Genomic DNA, 20,668 nt, shown 5'->3' with positions numbered 1-20,668 from the left:
AGTATTGGGACAGCTGAACATAAGGCAGATATAAAGCTATTATTTAGTTGTCCTTTATTTATATCCCTTGCGCACAATCACAGCAGTGAGTCAGTGACCCATAGACATCACCAGACTCTTGGTCTCATCCTTTGAAATACTTTTCCCAGCCTTTAATGCAGCCAATTCCAGTTGTTGCTTGTTTTGGGGAGTTTCTGCCTTCACTCTCCTCTCCGGCTGGTGAAATTCATGTTCAATCGGATTTAAATCTGGAGATTGACTTGGGCAATCTAAGACTTTCCATTTATTTGCCCTGATAAACTCCTTGACTGAACTGGCAGGGTGTTTTGGGTCATTGTCCTGATGCAATATGAAGCACTTCCCAATGAATCTGGTGGCATCATCTTGAATATTGGTAGGCAAGATGGTTTTGTACCATTCCAAATTCATTCTGCTACTGTCATCATACATTAAGTCATCAGTAGAGTTGAGAGGGCCTGTTCCAGAGGCAGCCATGCATGCCCATGCCAGGACACCACCTCCTGTATGCTTGGGATCATTGCAGTTTCCTTTTTTTCTCCACATTTTTGCTTTCCCATCACTTCGATAAAGGTTCATCTTTGTCTCATCGGTCCATAAACACAGTTCCAAAACTCTTCTGGCTCACCTTTGTGCTTTTTTGCAAACTCTAATCTTGCCTTTCTATTTTTGGAGCTGGTCAGAGGTTTGTATCTTGCTGTGTAGCATCTGTAATTCTGTGTCAAAGTCTCCTGAGGACAGTAGATTGTCAGAGCATCACCCCAGCTTTCTGAAAGTTCTTGGTGATTTTACACATACGTCTTTTAGGATTCATTTTCACAGCTTTTATGATTAAAAGAGAAAATACTCAGACATAAATGTGACTCAACACAGTTTATTGTCCATGATGAGGAGAATACATATGTGTACATTTTACTGCCACTCCACCCCCAGGGGCCCAGTAGTGGTCCCATGGAAGAGCAAAAAAATACACATTTCAAATGGCCATAACTCAAAGTCCTGTAAGAATATCAAAGAGAAAATTGACAGGATAATTGCTTATGCTGTGTTTACTAAATAATGTTGGGCACAATTTTCAGACATACAGTGGTATGCAAAAGTTTGGGCACCCCTGTAAATTTTCATGATTTTCCTTTATAAATCATTGGTTGTCTGGATAAGAAATTTCAGTTAAATATATCACATAGGAGATAAACACAGTGATATTTGAGAAGTGAAATAAAGTTTATATGATTTATGGAAAGTGTGCAAGAATTATTTAAACAAAATTAGGCATGTGCATAAATTTAGGCACCCTTGTCATTTTATTGATTTCAATACCTTTAGCACTGATTATTAGAACTCAAAATTGGTTTGGTAACCTCAGTGACCCTTGACCTCCATACACGGGTGAATCCAATCATGAGAAAGTATTTAAAGGAGGCCAATTGTAAGTGTTTCTCCTCTTTGCATCTTCTCTAAAGAGTGGCAACATGGGAGCCTCAAAACCACTCTCAGATGACCTGAAAACAATGATTGTTGAACATCATGGTTTAGGGGAAGGATACAGAAAGCTGTCTCAGAGATTTAAGCTCTCAGTTTCAACTGTGAGGAACATTGTGAGGAATTGGAAGACCAGAGGCACAGTTCTAGTTAAGGCCCGAAGTGGCAGACCAAGAAAAATCTCAGATAAGCAGAGGCGCAGGATGGTGAGAACAGTCACAGTCAACCCACAGACCAGCTCCAAAGACCTACAACATCATCTTGCTGCAGATGGTGTCACTGTGCATCGTTCAACTATTCAGCGCACTTTACACAAGGAGATGCTGTATGGACGAGTAATGCGGAAAAAGCCTTTTCTCTGCACACGCCACAAACGGTGTCGCTTGAGGTATGCTAAAGCACATTTGGACAAGCCAGCTTCATTTTGGAATAAGGTGCTGTGGACTGATGAAACTAAAATAGAGTTATTTGGGCAAAACAACGGGCGTTATGCATGGCGGAAAAACAACACAGCATTCCAAGAAAAACACTTGCTACCTACAGTAAAATTTGGTGGCGGTTCCATCATGCTGTGGGGCTGTGTGGCCAGTGCAGGGACTGGGAATCTTGTTAAAGTTGAGGGTCGCATGGATTCCACTCAATATCAGCAGATTCTGGAGAACAATGTCCAGGAATCAGTGACAAAGTTGAAGTTGTGCTGGGGCTGGATCTTTCAACAAAACAACGACCCTAAACACTGCTCAAAATCTACTAAGGCATTCATGCAGAGGAACAAGTACAACGTTCTGGAATGGCCATCTCAGTCCCCAGACCTGAATATTATTGAAAATTTGTGGTGTGATTTAAAGCGGGCTGTCCATGCTCAGAAACCATCAAACCTGACTGAACTGGAGATGTTTTGTAAAGAAGAATGGTCCAAAATACCTTCTGCCAGAATCCAGACTCTAATTGGAAGCTATAGAAAGCGTTTAGAGGCTGTTATTTCTGCAAAAGGAGGATGCACAAAATATTGAGTTAATTTTTCTTTTGTGGTGCCTAAATTTATGCACATGCCTAATTTTGTTTAAATAATTCTTGCACACTTTCCATAAATCATATAAACTTTATTTCACTTCTCAAATATCACTGTGTTTATCTCCTATATCATATATTTAACTGAAATTTCTTATCCAGACAACCAATGATTTATAAAGGAAAATCATGAAAATTTACAGGGGTGCCCAAACTTTTGCATACCACTGTATATGGAAAGGTGGCTTAAAGGTGTTTTTTTAAATGCTCACAGTAATATACCAAATTTCAGCCTGCCTCTCAGATATGTCATAGAGGGTTTCATAATGAATATACTTAGATATCCAATTGTTCATTAAAGATAGTAATTATATTGTTTATATGCTAAATGTTTTAAACTACATTACCCATAAGACTCCGTTATTCTATCAATGGAACGGGAAAACATGGCGCTGTTATTTGTAGTTCATTGAAGTGTGTAGTAAGGCCTAGGGTAGGGTTAAGATCTCTGAAAAGGCGTGATTTCTCACAACATAGCGCCACTTTATCGTTAACTTAATGTATTACTAACGTAATAATAGCATCAAAACACAAGTTGGAACATGGAACGCTGTTTTATATTGTTTAAAAGATAGTCCAATCACAGCAAGCGCAGCTCCACACTTACTTGTCCATATATGGTAAATTACGTCCGATTTTTTCCGGTTTCGGTGTTCTGTCGGTTTGTGCTACCCTGTCAGATTTTCCTACCTCCCATTAAAACTGTAGGTAGTACAATTCGACAACGAAAAATTATGATTTATTAATGTCTACACATACCACAACCCTAAACCTACCCTTACAGTAATGCAAATACATTAAATATTGTTGTTCAGCATGAGAAAAAAGACGCAATATTGATTTGCGCATGCGCAGTAAGCCCTGGTAGGAAAATCTGACGGGTAGGATAAAATGTCAGGACACCGGCCGAACGAGTGCATCCACATGGGCAGTTAAACAAATACTTCTACTTAAATAACACAACTCATAATTTACAACGACAGTGTGCTTTGTGTGGTTAACCTGATGCATAAATACATTTAAAAGAGAAACATTTTTGTCCTAAGCAATGGCCTACAGCCGTAACTAAATATGCACCTGCTAAGTGCTTCTAACATTTACTTTATTGTGCATGTAGAGCATATATAAATTTAATCACTTCTCATGCTATTCTCCACCACTTGAACTCTTGGAATTTCAATATATATAATTAAAAATAATAATAATAAACCAGTGACCACGGCAATAAAAGGTTTAATAAAGCTAAATGTAATATTTTTTTTATTTTTTACGTCAATATAAATGTAAACGTAAGAAACTCAAGGAATAATTTCAAGTATGTCATTTCTGTAATACACTATCAGCAACAAATTTCGTAAATAATGTAGGCTATTTCATAATGTTTAAGGATTTCCTAAACACTCAATATTTTCAATTGTTCAGACAAACAGTTGCTATACAAAAATGCAGAAATATACATTTGACAATAGCATCATGATCCTCAAAGCCCAGTGGCTTGTTGGCTTGGTATGGAGCATCATTTTACAAGAAGTATGGTTCTGGTATTTTGTCATGTAGTATTTCATCACTGTCTTCCTTGTGTTCTTATCTGCATCAACATCTTGGCTGTGGGCTAATAGGTGCTTTATGGTAATGATTAATAAAAATTAATAATAATTATAACAATAACAACGTGGCTTTATCAAAATGTTTCAGCAGTAAACATATCACTAAATGCTTTTAGTTAAAGTGCATGTATTTATGCTCTTAAATGACAAACTAACAATTATAAACAATTTTAAAAATCAAGTGTATATAAAAGAACAAAGCCACTGACAGATATTTCAAAACATTTTATCTATCCAGTCACCAAACACAGAAAACTGAGGCAACATACTTTACAAAGCAGTTACAGAACACAGGAATAAATCTGAACTGATGTGCAATAACACTGAAAAACAAAATCTGATTTCAGTCTCTGCAACAACGATGCAACCTAACAACAAACAATACATTGGAACACACACATCTTCAGGATGAACTTTGAATATTTTCTTGTGGCTCCCAGGAGTTTTTCCACTTCATCCCACTGTAAGACACAGAAAGACAGCAAAAAGACAGCAATATAAATACTATATAAATACTAATAAACTAAACTAATAACTATATATAAATACTAATAAATCTTGACACTGCAATGAGACATGTAGTTTCCAAGTATGCATGCATTCTTTTTTATTATACCAGGGAATAATGATGGTATCAGTTTCAAAACATAACCCACATTATTTATTTTGTATGTAATTTGTGTGTGTATTATGTTATTATGTAATTTACTTGTTTGAATATTTATGCATAGTTTATATAAATGTTTTGTTGTTGTTGTTCTGTTCTGTCAATTAACTACAGTGCAGTAAACCTCAGATAACATGCATACCATCCAGAGCAAGGATGCCACTGCACCAAAACCTCCACATGGCCCTTAGAAAAAAAACAAAACAGAAAGAAACATGGTGAAATTAATTACATTTTCCTTCTACACAAAAAGCTACAATCATATATCAGATGAACGGTAAATATAACAAAATCCAGGTGAAATAAACAAAGTGAAATTAAAAGTCAATGGGACTAAGTCTAACATTAGAAACATAATAAAACTTTAATTTTTAATTATTAAGTCAAGTCACCTTTATTTATATAGCACTTTTTACAATACAGATTTTTTCAAAGCAGCTTTACAGTGCCAACAGGAATATTATGCATTGTTTGTCAATTTTAACATTGTCCAATAGTGATTCAGTACATTCAGTTCACTTGTTAATCCTCAGTTATAAATTTAGTTAATTTTATTTGTACAACATCTCTGTTGACAACATTGATGTCATCATCTAGCTCTGTTGAGTTCTCGTATAATAGTGTCAATGAGGCCAGAGCAATAATATTAGCATAATTACTATATTATCAATTCAATTTTGAAAAATACGGAACTTCAGTTTTTATTTTTGTCAAACTACAACCGCTATTGAAAATTTTTTAAATTTGCTAAACTTAAATTGTGCAGTAAAACTTGAATTAAAATTTGTGATAACATGAATGTTATGAATACCTAAACATTAATTTATTATATGTGACCCTGGAGCACAAAACCAGTCTTAAGTCGCTGGGGTATATTTGTAGCAATAGCCAAAAATACATTGTATGGGTCAAAATGATCCATTTCTCTTTTATGCTAAAAATCATTAGGATATTAAGTAAAGATCATGTTCCATGAAGATATTTTGTAAATTTCCAACTGTAAATTTTTTGTGAGTGGATGCCGCAAAATCGCGGGAGAAAAAATGGCCGGAAACATGCCTAGAAACTTGGCTCACGGCTGCCCAATCTTTGGGAATTACCCAGTCAAGTTTGGTATCGATGTAAAGCTTCGAATTTCCACTTTCGGTTTCATCTACTCTCCACAACGTCATTACCGCGGTTAAATCAATGGTGTAAATTAGTAAAATGTGTTGCTAAGGACTTCATTTGGACAACTTTAAAGGTGATTTTCTCAATTATTTTTATTTTTTGCTCACTCAGATTCCAGAATTTCAAAGCAGTTGCATCTCGACCAAACATTGTCCATACAAACCATACATCAATAGAAAGATTATTTATTCAGGTTTCAGATGATGTATAAGTCTCAATTTCGAAAAATTTGTTATTTTTCTTTTTTCCCCATAGACGCATTGTAATTACACTACAAAAAATAGCAAATTAGTATTGTTATTGTTATTCTTTTTTTTTTATTAATATTACTTTTATCAGTACTTAAATAGTTTTTTTATTTTTCCAAACCTCCCTGATTCTTTTCCTCAAAATTTTTTGGTAGGGGAAACTGGTGGAGTCTTTATGAATGGGGCATTCTGAAACAAATTAGAAAATGGTTATAATTTGTAACAGACATAAGTAAAAGAAAAAGTTCAACAGACATCTTCTACCCATTGCCATGAGGGTCATGGATAAAGATCATTTTTAAAAGAAAACTGAGAATTGAAAGTCAACTGAACAGGACCGTTTTCATTGATGTTACAGTAATATGGAATGAAAAAAGTGACATTTTTTGAGACGTGGGGATTCCCACAACACACCACACTTGTGTGTTTTTGTATTTTTTGTTAAAGTTTTAGTTTTTCTCGTTAGGAGCCTTTTTACAATGCTCACATGCCCATGATAACAGTCACTGGTTACTTTGATTATTTTTCATTAGTCATTAGCTTCCAGTTAATTTAGCTATACAAAAACAGTCTGTTATATTGCTTTATTGTGCAAACATTTAACTGTTATCACATTATTTTAATTTCATTATCATAATCAAACACACTGGTTCATCACCAGCACCAGTTTACTTTTATATTTTATTAAAGTTCTATTTTGACCCCTATAGCAAAGTAATATGGAAACTAAATGTACGTGTCTTATATATATATATATATATATATTTTTTTTTTTTTTCACAAAAAGGACTACGCTTGGGTTGTATATACTCATAACATTAAATAACTTGCTAGCCAAAAAATAAATAAATAAATAAAAGATGCATTTTACAATATGTGCCTTTGTAGAATTCTAACCTAGACCTTTTAAAAAACAATGAGAAAGGCCCTGTTCCTTCAGGTGACTAAAACGGTTTTACACCGCAAAAACTAAGAACAGTTTTGATTCATATATCAAAACAAATCTACAAATCCATAAATACCTCTAGGTTCTGCTTTCCTCTTTATTTGTCTTTTTTTTCCTGAGGAAGATACTGAGTCTGGACTACCTAGCTCAGTGGGCACAGCAGTGAGTTTAGAAGCGGCAGAAAGGGTAGAGGCTGGTGGCAGAGGAGAAGCCAGGGAAGAAGATATACGACTGGGTTGAGAGAACTTGAAAACAGGCTGAGTCAGGGGGGAGACTTGAGGAGCAACGGATAACGACATAGGTGAGGACAAGGAGGTTGTGAAAGAAATAGGAGAAGTTAAGGAGGAAGATGCAGGAGTAAGTAAAAGAGTTTCAGACTCAGGGGGGAGCGGAGGTGTTGACTCTGATGCCGGGTCTGCTGTGTTGTCTGATGCTGGAGTCTCTGTCTGTGTGCCGTTTGTTGCTGGAGTCTCTCCCATGCTGCTTGCTGCTTTATCTGCAATAGCCACTGTTGGAAAAAAAAATTGTGATATGAACCTAATAATCTGCTGTAATCAACACATTTAAAACAAATCTTTTTAAACGCTGAAATACACTATGCAACTTTTAAACTCTGTACTGGCATAAGAAACTAAAATACATGTGCCTCATTGCTTAGAAGATGCATGATAAATGAAAATGATATGTTATAAAACTGTCTAAAATTATCAAACATGTTTGATTTCCTCCATCTGGATGGAATCACAGCTAGAAGCTAAGCAAAAAATAAAAATAAAAAGAGTATGTGATTTTAAACATGATTTTCTGTAAAATCTTACTGCCCAGAATGTGAAGGCTGGCTTTGACTTTCAGCAACTAGCATCAATACATGATGTGAAATTGAATGACCAAGTATACACTGCTATGTACATTTGCAGTACATACTCTATGCTCATCTTATTATAGCATAAAATAGAGTAGAATAAATTGAAGTAACAGTAATCTATGGGAAAAAATGCTAAAAGTAAACATATATGTAATGTAGGGCTGGACAATAATTTGATATCAATATATATCATTGTTATTAATTATTAATGGTAATGATATTACATTATCATTACCGTTAGGATGTGGGACGCAGCATATGGTAAAGCTGCGCTAACTTATTTAGATAAAAATGGGACAAATAATTACATTATGGTGTCATAATTTAAGCAGGCTAAATGAATTAAAATTAAAAATTCATCCCATTCAGGTAACAGCTGCAAAATGATCCCAAAAATAAATAAAAGATTACACACCAACATACTGAATAAATAAAATAATCAACTGTACAGCGATAATATAATGTGTTCTGTTGCAAATATATAATATATATATATTAATATCAGAATTATATCGTATCAACTGAAATCAAGAAATATACTGTGATATAAATTTTGGCCATATCATCCAATCCTAACTTAATTTAATTATTTTGTTGTTGTTTTCACTGATTAAACATTTGAGTGTAATGAGTATTTTATGAGTGTAACTCTTAGCGTCTGCATTTGGACAGATACTATTATTTGGTGTGTGACAGGTGATTACACACAAAACTGTTTGCTGTACAGGAACCTGTCAGTTCTATTGAATGAGACATTTTACCATTACAGGGGAGCGGAGGTGTTGACTCTGATGCTGGGTCTGCTGTGTTGTCTGATGCTGGAGTCTCTGTCTGTGTGCCGTTTGTTGCTGGAGTCTCTCCCATGCTGCTTGCTGCTTTATCTGCAATAGCCACTGTTAAAAATAAACATGAGAATAATAATAATAATAATTCAACAATAATTCAGCAAAATAAATAAATAAAAGTTACATTTAGCAGACGCTTTTATCCAAAGCGACTTACATTGCATTCAAGTTACAGTTTTTACATTTTATCAGCTCTTGCTTTCCTGGGAATCAAACCCATGATCTTGGCGTTGCTAGCGCCATGCTCTACTATTTGAGCTACAGGAAAGCTTTATTATTGTAGCTTTATTATATTATTCTATAAAAGTTTTATTATTGTTTAAGTCGTCAGATGAGTTGTACTTTACGTAATATCAATTTGACATGATCAAAATAATACGTGGCAGGCCTCAAGTTTTCTTATGTAATTTGAACTACATAAAAGGAGGCTTCAAGGTCAAAAGGTTGGGAATCGCAGCACTATGACTGAGGATCACACACTAACAAACTTTCAAATGAAACTAAAATACATGTGCCTCATTGCTTAGAAGATGCATGATAAATGAAAATGATATGTTATAAAACTGTCTAAAATTATCAAACATGTTTGATTTCCTCCATCTGGATGGAATCACAGCTAGAAGCTAAGCAAAAATAAAAATAAAAAGAGTATGTGATTTTAAACATGATTTTCTGTAAAATCTTACTGCCCAGAATGTGAAGGCTGGCTTTGACTTTCAGCAACTAGCATCAATACATGATGTGAAATTGAATGACCAAGTATACACTGCTATGTACATTTGCAGTACATACTCTATGCTCATCTTATTATAGCATAAAATAGAGTAGAATAAATTGAAGTAACAGTAATCTATGGGAAAAAATGCTAAAAGTAAACATATATGTAATGTAGGGCTGGACAATAATTTGATATCAATATATATCATTGTTATTACAATTATTAATGGTAATGATATTACATTATCATTACCGTTAGGATGTGGGACGCAGCATATGGTAAAGCTGCGCTAACTTATTTAGATAAAAATGGGACAAATAATTACATTATGGTGTCATAATTTAAGCAGGCTAAATGAATTAAAATTAAAAATTCATCCCATTCAGGTAACAGCTGCAAAATGATCCCAAAAATAAATAAAAGATTACACACCAACATACTGAATAAATAAAATAATCAACTGTACAGCGATAATATAATGTGTTCTGTTGCAAATATATAATATATATATATTAATATCAGAATTATATCGTATCAACTGAAATCAAGAAATATACTGTGATATAAATTTTGGCCATATCATCCAATCCTAACTTAATTTAATTATTTTGTTGTTGTTTTCACTGATTAAACATTTGAGTGTAATGAGTATTTTATGAGTGTAACTCTTAGCGTCTGCATTTGGACAGATACTATTATTTGGTGTGTGACAGGTGATTACACACAAAACTGTTTGCTGTACAGGAACCTGTCAGTTCTATTGAATGAGACATTTTACCATTACAGGGGAGCGGAGGTGTTGACTCTGATGCTGGGTCTGCTGTGTTGTCTGATGCTGGAGTCTCTGTCTGTGTGCCGTTTGTTGCTGGAGTCTCTCCCATGCTGCTTGCTGCTTTATCTGCAATAGCCACTGTTAAAAAATAAACATGAGAATAATAATAATAATAATTCAACAATAATTCAGCAAAAATAAATAAATAAAAGTTACATTTAGCAGACGCTTTTATCCAAAGCGACTTACATTGCATTCAAGTTACAGTTTTTTACATTTTATCAGCTCTTGCTTTCCCTGGGAATCAAACCCATGATCTTGGCGTTGCTAGCGCCATGCTCTACTATTTGAGCTACAGGAAAGCTTTATTATTGTAGCTTTATTATATTATTCTATAAAAGTTTTATTATTGTTTAAGTCGTCGTATGAGTTGTACTTTACGTAATATCAATTTGACATGATCAAAATAATACGTGGCAGGCCTCAAGTTTTCTTATGTAATTTGAACTACATAAAAAGGAGGCTTCAAGGTCAAAAGGTTGGGAATCGCAGCACTATGACTGAGGATCACACACTAACAAACTTTCAAATGAAAAGAAAATACATATTCACCTTTTTGGTAGGAGACATGTTAAATGAAAACAATGTGTTCTAAAATGATAGTCCTATTGAATGAGACATTTTCAAATAAGAAATCAAGAATAAACATCATGCTGTTCACGTTAAAGCAAAAAATGAATTCTGCTTAGCAAAAGTATGTACTGTTGGTAAAACATTACTGCTGTTTTTTCAGATTATTTCTGAAATAATCAAGGTTGCACTAATAAACAATGAAATATGTGAAAATATAGCATGCACATTTTTGTTTATTACCATTCAGAAGACTTTCATACAACCTCTTTATCGTGACAAATGCATCCTGAACATCTTCTGTGTCCATCTTCCATGGACAGAAGCACTCAACAGAAAAACCATTTGAGGTTCTCCTGGCAAGGAAAAGGACTGGATACCTTTCTAAAAGTTCCCATTTGTGGAGCTGGAATAAAATTGAGACTATAAATTTAAATAAATAAAATTGTGGAAAAATGTGTTAAAAATTTTAAGAAACACACACACGCTTGACAACTATTTGAATTAACTGAGCGATCAGAGACAAATACAATTTTTATATTAGGGCTGTGATATCAAATAACAACACACACATACACATATATATGTATACTTAGATCATATAGATATCTAAGTGTATACAGTATGTACACACACACACACACACACACACACACACATATATATATATATATATATATATATATATATATATGTATGTATGTGTGTGTGTGTGTGTGTGTGTAATCACAATATTATATAAATATGGACATACTATCCTGTTCTATATGATTTTTATTTTACTTTCTAATGTTAAGCACAAACTTCTAATTTGTGTTCTTTATCAGACCTGAGCACAGTCAGTGGAAAAATACACAGATGTAATGCTTCAGTCAGTGTACACGCTGAAGAAAAATTGTTGAACTGTGTTTTTTCTATGTATATATAAATACACACACATACAGTATATATATTGAAAATACTTACATGTATATACATTTCTATATTTATATCCTTATATTTTACATTATACATAAATATATTTAATATATAAACATAACATATTTTTCTCAAATATATACATGCATGTGTGTGTATTTATATATACATAATAAATATACACAGTATACACACATGTATTATGTAAACAAAAACTTTTATTTTGGATGCGATTAATCGTGATTAATCATTTGAAAGCACTAGTATAAATATAGAAATGTATATATAAAAGTAAAGAACAGGGACTGTTTATTTAATATTTTATGATTAAAGTCTGAAAGATAAACATACCAGTAGATTTGTTGCATCATACACTTTGTTCACACTGCTGTTTTTTTTCTGACGGTCTTTCCATTCTTGGGAAAGCTGTTTCTTTTTTCCCTCAAGCTTTTGCTTATATGGCTGCTTGGCACTACAGTGTAGACACGTTTTGGTTGCTACTCCAATTTTCTTCCTGCATATGTAGCAGTCCTTTAGAGTAGGCATCTGAAAAAGAAACATAAATGATAATTAGAGTACTACATGCTGTGTTAAGAGGGGATAAGAAATATTTTGTCACCCCGACTTTACAGTGGTTTAATGACCATATATAATTATTTCTCAGCCTCTTTATCAGAATATAACCAGAATATACAGGAAATTTGTATGCAGTTTTAAAACACTGAAAAAATCCCAGCTTCTATAAACTAAGTGGCAATTATTTAGTGACCTCCCCTTACACTTGAGCAATAGCAGGACCCTGGCTCTTAAACCTAAATGGAATAGAAAAGGACTGGAATAGCCAGGAAAACTTTCAAAAGTTTTCCAATTAATATTGTTCCTGTTATTTATATACACAGTTTACACTGTTTATTGTTATCCTGCTAATCCTGTGGACCTGCTAAACCATTTTTCTTTGTTGCTTTTAACAATGACAGTAAATATCTATTCCATATCTATTTATATATTCCATTGTATTTCTTAAAAACAATTACTTTATTTGAAATAACAGTTATTACAAACATTTTATTACAATTTTTAATGTGTATTATTACTACTAATAATAATAGCCTAATTATGATGATGATTGCATTTTATTACAAAGTTATAGAAAAATATCCATAATTGGATATTTCTGTTAAATATGATCTGAAATACGATACGAATCGTCATTTAGAACATCAAATGGACGTCATTAGGAATGTACTGAAATGTAGTTTGCATGTGAAATATTTTAAGTGTTTTCATGATAGACAGATGAACGAAATCTGGAAACCATGTTCGTTTTAACACAATGTGTGGACTTTTTACATGGTCCCTTACCAAAACTTTTACAATTTCCAATTAATATCACACTAAATGCTAAATTTACAATGCTGATGTGTTCTGCTCAAATTATTTGACCGTCAAACATGTTAAAATAATTTGTAAATAGCGTCCCGTTAATTTAACACGGGAAGCATAACGTAAATTAATTCTGAATAGACGACATAATTATAGGCCTAATACTTGTCCAACAATAATCGATCTCTTTCGAATATTTGAAAATTGTGACGACGGATATTAATAAAAGGAAAGTTTAATGTCACTTATGATGTTCACGCTGGCTAACTTTTCCATTTAGCCTACTTATGGATATTTCATAATGTCATTTAACGTTTTCCCAAGTAAATACAGCTACACATCACAAACGAAGGAAACAAAAAAACCCCGCCCTGATTACATATTATTTTGTTCTCACATTTATATTATCAAGGTTCGCTAATAACATACCTGTAATTAGCCTCGATCATCCCGCAGAAAATCCACAATGCATTGAGGCGAAATGTGTGTGGTTTAAGTTTTTTCCAGCGGCCTTTAGGGGCGCTATTTTCAGGAACGCTCCACTGGGTCGTATTTGAGGAAAGTTGCAAACGACCTATACGGCCGTATGGGTTGGAGGACTAGTTTATACAAGGTGTTTCAGAGCCGCTCACACATTCAAAACATGTTTAAGGATAAAACAATTAATATTAAAGCATATTCCAATTTTTAACCCATGACAAAAAGAGACAAATCTAGCTTAATTTCTGTTAAAATGATCAGAAGGTACAGGGACCTGGGAGAGTATCCTATAAAAATAAAATAAACAACAAAACACTTTACATCTCATTACATTTATTCGGCCTACTTAATGACACCATAAACTAAAGCAAGCATTAATATGAGGGTAATATAGATTGTAATGCCTTAAGTTCAAAATTGCCACCTTAACACGGCCAGAATGTGCGCGTTGAGAAACACGTTCAAATATGTCGTCTTAATGCGTTCAAACTGTGTGTCTTTACACGCACCAAATAAACGCGGCAAAAATCGCCGTCTTAACACGGCCAAAATGTGCGTGTCTATATGTACAAAAGAAACGCGTTTAAATTTGCCGCGTTCCGTTTGAAGACTTTTGGCCCCGTCGGCCTTCCATAAGAAACGATCGTGACAAATGCTCGCGTTTGCAGCACACACTTCTTATCAGAAAAGGTTAAATAAAGTATTGTCTTTTGTTGTTATAGGGATGAGACGGGTCTGGCTGCAGACTTGCACCCTCAGACACTTGCGCTTCCGCGAGTGACGTCACTCGCAGTCTTTTTTATTTTGTTCTATTTATTGATTATCTTTTGTTTGAATCTCTCAACATTTTACAACAGTAGCCAGGTGGTGAAGACAAGAAAAAAGAAACTAAATTACAATGTCACTTGCAATTCAATACTTTCCGCTACCTGCGACGTCACTTGCATTCAACACGAATAGTGCGCGTTGCCAATGGAGACGAGACGCTGTGGCGGTTAAACGACTAAAACTAGTTTAGTACAATAACAAACAGGGTCCTGAAGTAATCTGTAGGAGAAACAGACAAGACCCGCAAATCTGTGGCTACAGAACGCAATGCGCAAAGTTTCTCGTTAAGCGTTTTTTATAGAAAACCATAAACACTTAATATGGCTTAATGTGTTATGATAGTGCTACTAAAATATCAAATTCAATATTGGCTACAGTTTATTAATATAATGAATGTGTATAGTATTTTCCTCCCATACCGCAAAACGTGGGATAATGTGGCATAATGGACTAAGATGATAAAGAGCAAACTCAATATGCTCCTCATCATTATTAAAATATACATAATGTACAGGCAGGTGAGCCCAGAATAAACGCAACATGCAAAGTTTCACGTTAAGCGTTTTTCCAATTAGAATTAACGGTCTACAGCTCTTTTATATCATTGTCTTTGTCCATTAAGCTACTTGTTTTATTTAAAATGATTTTCTATGGGAGGAAAACGTTTAACATGCAATTTAACGCATTGCGTCCTTTTAATATCACATTTCATAATGCACGTTATCTGCTGGTTTGTTAGCATCTTTATATGCCAATAGATTAAAACCATGTTTGGAGGAAATCATATGTATAACCCAGTCTGGATTTATGAAGGGGAGAAATATCTCAAATAATGGTGTTAGACCTTTTAGATTATTCCGATTTAGTAAATGAGGAAGCTCTAATTTTAATAAAATTTAATAAAGCTCTAAGACTTTTAAAAGGCTTTTGACACCGTTGAGCACAATTTCATGTATCAGACCCTTAATCATTTTGGTTTTGGCCCAACCTTTAAAAATATGATGCATACATTTTATAATAATATTTCAAGCAGTGTTTCTTTATCTCCTATACATCTGGGATACAGGTTAAACAGGTAGTTAGATACTTGGGTATTGTAATTAATAAATCAGCCTCAGAGAGAATTAAAGAAAATTTTTCACAAAGATAACAAAAGACAAGAAATATTTTCAATTGTTGGCTTCAAAGAAATGTATCTATTCAAGGTCAAAGTGTTGATCTCCAAGGCTGAAGGAATTTCCAGACTTGTATACTCTGCATTATCCCTTTATATAGATTCTAATACGTGTTCTGCAATTGACCATTTTATTTAAATTCATCTGGAGGGGCAAGACAGAGTACGTTAAAAGAAAAACTATAATTAGAAGTGTATCAGAAGGAGGAGTAAATGCTTTGGATTTTAAAACTATTAACAGTGTCTTTAAAATTAACTGGATCAAGCATTGTCTTTGTGAGAATAATTTTCCATGGTTCTCTATACCCAATGTTATTTTTTTAAATGTGGCGGTCTTCATTTTCTTGCCTGTGATTTTAAATGCACTAAGCTCCCCATTAAGTTGTCTAACTTTCACAAACAAACTTTGGATGCATGGAAATTAGTCTATAAACACAATTTCTCTCCATTCATGTTTTATTTGGAACAATCAATATATAATTCGAAAACAAGTCAATTTTTTGGAGTGATTGGTTTAACAGAGGTTTAATTTTTGTTACAGATTTATTAAATCATTCAGGTGATCTATATAATTACACTGAATTTATTAATAATAATTCCTTACATTTATATAGCGCTTTTATAGGCACTCAAAGCGCTTTACATTGTGAGTAGGGGGGTCTCCTCATCCACCACCAGTGTGCAGCATCCACCTGGATGATGCGACGGCAGCCATAGTGCGCCAGAACGCCCACCACACACCAGCTTACTGGTGGAGAGGAGACAGAGTGATGAAGCCAATCAGCAGATATGGGGATTGTTAGGAGGCCATGATGGTCAGAGGCCAATGGGCGAATTTGGCCAGTATGCCAAGGTCACACCTCTACTCTTTTCGAAAGACATCCTGGGATTTTTAATGACCACAGAGAGTCAGGACCTCGGTTTAACGTCTCATCCGAAAGACGGTGCTTTTTACAGTATAGTGTCCCCGTCACTATACTGGGGCACTAGGACCCACACAGACCACAGGGTGAGCACCCCCTGCTGGTCTCACTAACACCTCTTCCAGCAGCAACCTAGTTTTCCAGGAGGTCTCCCATCCAGGTACTGACCAGGCTCAACTCTGCTTAGCTTCAGTGAGTAACCAGTCTTGGGCTGCAGGGTGACATGGCTGCCAGCCATAATTTATTAATTATGGATTAAATATATCTTCCAGTGAATATATTAAACTAATTCACTGTATTTCCCCAAACCTACTTCACCTTATTAAGAATGAAAAAAATGTATAAGCCGGTTACTGGTTCTCTTCCAGATCTTACTGTTGGGGGCCTTTCTATCAGGGATAAAAAATTCAATAACTTTTATATTAGGAAAATTTTAACAAAAGAAAAATGTATTCTTCCTAAGGCAATGGTGAAATGGAAACAGAATTATCCCTCGCTTTTATTTCAGAATCTGTGGTCAGATATGAATAAATATGTAATTCCTAATAAAGTTAAAGTAACTCATTTTAAAACCATGTAATGATTTTATCAGTAAGTTTAAAGAGGTGTTCTCACCCTCATGCTGTTTTTATAAAGAAGAGTCAGAAACCATCTTTCATTTATTTTTCAGTTGTAATTATACCAAACTATTTTGGTCTCAAATTTCTTTTTGAAGAGTTTTACAAATTTGTCACTATAACTGATATAATGGTCTTGTTTCTGGATTGTGATACTGGTCTATTCACATTATTAAAGGTTCACCTTTCATTCATGAGGACGGCATGAAGAAATGTGCCAAAAACGTGTCTCGGGGAAAAATAAAGACTTTAAAAAAAAATGAAATTACCGTTATAACCAGGAGATGGCAGTATGGGATCAATCATTGGCTGCAGCTGCCATTTCAACTGCCTAGTTTTTTCACGTCATCTGATTTATTATAAATATTATAACAAATTTAGTACTTTATCGCACTGAAGAATAAAGTATAGCAATTGCAGGAAGTCACAAAGTCACTTGTCATTTAAAGAAATAAATTAATAAGCCCAGACGACAGCCTATAATGCTGAATTATTTAAATACAAAAAAATAATAATGATTTGATATAACAATAATGCATTCAATATTTTGAAATGTTTAGATTTAATTTAATAACTACATCGTTTAAGTTTTATCTAACACAGACAAGTGCAATTGCTATAATGGTGTCAATACTGCCGTATCAGTTTGAGCCAGAATCAGACCCAGAAAGCGGTAATGAAGAGAGTCAAGCAGAACTTCCGCAAGCACGGCTCTTACAAACGTTTCTGAGTGGAAGTTTGCTGTTGTGTCTAGTATGGAAGTGATTTGCATGCCCAGACTAAGAGTAAGCATCACACATAACTCAATAATAATAATTTGTCAGACTGTGGGGGCAGTCGTGGCCTAATGGATAGAGAGTCGGACTTGTAACCTGAAGGTCGCGGGTTCAAGTCTCAGGTCCGGCAGGAATTGTAGGTGGGGGGAGTGAATAACCAGCACTCTCTCCACCTCAATCGGTCTTTGTCAGACACGTGGTTTTGTTGTGTGTGACGTCACCGCGGCGCCATTTTTGAGGTATCGCGCTACTGACTGAGAATTAAAGAGATTACAGGAGTAAAAGTAAATGAGATAACTCTAAGATAACTAATAAGATAAATATTTAGATACGACGTAAATATAACTCACAAACATGGAGAAGCAAAAGAAAATTGAGAAAAGGCCGTACCGAGATAAACTCGATAAAGATGCCAGGGACCGTTATTTAGAGAAATTGTTATCCATTCAGAACATAGATCCATATGAGCTGACTGCAGTAAGTTGGAGTGCTGACCCCGCATTGCTACCTTCATCCTCATACTTAGACATTGTTAATTATCTTGTTTATGGTATAAGCGCATATACCAGTGAACAATTTAAAAACTATAAATCTCTGGAAGCCCACGGACATTTCACCAATGGCTGGGTACAGGATTTATTTACATTCCGTCCAAAGGACTGCGACAACACAGTAGTAACAGCAAAGGTATGTTTTCTGTAATGATTATTATGTAATAATGTCATGTTAACGGTATAAGTATGGTTTGTTTACTTTGAACGTGTCAAATAAATTTGAATACTACCCTCTTTTCATGCATTTTTTCTTTATTGTATTAATTACACAAACCAATACCTAACACAATAAAGCAGAAACTTTGTTCCAATAAAATAAGTCAGCATCATGAAACAAATTGTCTGACATATCAATGAACTAAATCAATGTATGTAAAATTTTATAGTGTATATTATTATAATACCCTCTGGTATATTATACCTTTGCAGCCCAAGTAAGTTGTTGTCTCGCAACGGCTGAATGACACACCACTCAACCCCTGGGCCATCATCAGCTTATCAGGGGCTATATCATAAACGGAGATATGTTTGCAAAGGTGATGTTTTTGCGTCGCACAGCTCCAACCCAGGCCATCCGACGCCTCTTTTTTACGTCCGCTACATGCTGTCCATGTCCTTTCTTTAAAGTGGGAAAACTAAAAAACCTTTCCCCGTTACTTAGTTTGTGACCTTTTCTGTCGTGAGACTTACTATTGCAGCCTATCACACAACAAGAACGTACCATTTGGAGTATGGGTCACCATACTTGGCCACAGGTCACTTCACAATTTTTTATTATTATTATTAGTTTATTTCTAACAGGTTAGGGTAGGTACAGCCAGAATGAGGTGCTGTAGCTTTAAGAGCGGAAACAGCTCCTGTTCGCTCCTCCACCCTCCCTTCTGTTCAATGACGCTTTACAGCATCGCTTTCACCAAACGAGACACGAACCAACTACAGGTATAAAGTCATACTATTCTTTATTTTACGGATGTGTATGTATATGTATATGTATATGATTTGAGTGCTTAGGTTTGTGGTCAGTACAATGCAGAGAGCGGGGCAGTTTCTCACCTGTCTCCGTGCGTTAGTTAGTGGCTTTAGCGTTAAGGAGGATGAAACAGCAGCTGTCACAGTTTTGTTCAATTAAACGATAAAAGCAGCAAGAAAAGATCGCTGACTCTTATATGTGAGCTTATTCCAGCTCTTTGAAATATCACTAATCTCAAATAAATTAAAATGACTCCAACTCAAATTATTAATGCTGCGTTTCATGGCGAAAGGTAGTCCATCAACATTTAGCTTGCTTTTGTATCAATCTTAGGTATTAAAGTGGCTTATAGATTGACTGTGCAATGGAGATTTTTATATAATTCCTTCGGAACTCCAGCAGCGGATGTGATGTGAGCGGAATCTATTTGTAGCATCATCTCTCTGTGTGTGTGTGTGTGTGTGTGTGTGTGTGTGTGTGTGGGTGTGGGTGGACTGATGCACTGTAACCAGGCCACATCTCCACAATAACTAACATTATGATTTATTTTATCAAATATATATCAAATTAAGCATTAAACAGTATTGAACATGCATGCTGCATTATCATTAGAAATAATATGCCAGGTCTACACAGAGGATTTAACAGATTAAAATTAAATAAATATATAATGTAATGTATAAAATATAATCAAAACATTTTAACATTAGGTACACTTTCCATAGCATTTGCCTTCGAGACAGTGAGTACACGCCTGCTACATGCAAGCTATGTGTCACTGCAAAGGCACCTAAACCCATACTAGACAGGCCTAGAAAATGATATTATGAAATGTATCAAACATTAGATGCTTTGCCCACGTTTTAATTATCTGGTAAATTTTTGTCACTTGTGCTGGAATCATTTGCTTAAAAAATTAGTTATTTTTGACTTTGGTGTTCAGTGTGTTACAGATTTGCTTTTCTATTCTGTTTCTATTCCTTTTAGGTTTGTAGAGCCTGTGTGA

General features: G+C 34.6%; 2 protein-coding genes across 3 annotated transcripts in view; both read right to left on the bottom strand.

Annotated features, from left to right (window-relative positions):
- Positions 1-4,419: 4,419 nt before the first annotated feature.
- On the bottom strand, positions 4,420-8,947 carry LOC131546197 (uncharacterized). 2 transcript variants are annotated; one of them, XR_009272623.1, is made up of 4 exons: positions 8,836-8,947; positions 7,286-7,717; positions 4,988-6,452; positions 4,420-4,639 (listed from the first exon to the last, which is right to left on the bottom strand). XR_009272623.1 is itself a non-coding variant. In XM_058785589.1 (4 exons), exons 1-4 carry the CDS (start codon positions 8,936-8,938, stop codon positions 4,547-4,549), a joined length of 672 nt encoding a protein of 223 aa, XP_058641572.1. In that variant the 5' UTR covers positions 8,939-8,947; the 3' UTR covers positions 4,420-4,546. The 2 variants fall into 2 exon arrangements, 1 of the variants encoding a protein (XP_058641572.1); XM_058785589.1 differs by having other exon boundaries at positions 4,988-5,031.
- A 548-nt stretch (positions 8,948-9,495) lies between these two features.
- LOC131546080 (cationic amino acid transporter 4-like) overlaps positions 9,496-20,668 on the bottom strand; it is a 14,594-nt gene continuing 3,421 nt past the window's right edge. The window contains 5 exon segments of the mRNA XM_058785405.1: positions 9,496-9,542; positions 10,416-10,547; positions 11,283-11,445; positions 12,309-12,503; positions 19,097-19,197. Of these exon segments, the coding sequence (XP_058641388.1) occupies positions 9,496-9,542; positions 10,416-10,547; positions 11,283-11,445; positions 12,309-12,503; positions 19,097-19,197 (638 nt within the window).

The sequence above is a fragment of the Onychostoma macrolepis genome, chromosome 08 (assembly GCF_012432095.1).
Source record: "Onychostoma macrolepis isolate SWU-2019 chromosome 08, ASM1243209v1, whole genome shotgun sequence".
Taxonomy (NCBI): domain Eukaryota; kingdom Metazoa; phylum Chordata; class Actinopteri; order Cypriniformes; family Cyprinidae; genus Onychostoma; species Onychostoma macrolepis.
This window is presented reverse-complemented; position numbering and strand designations above follow the sequence as displayed.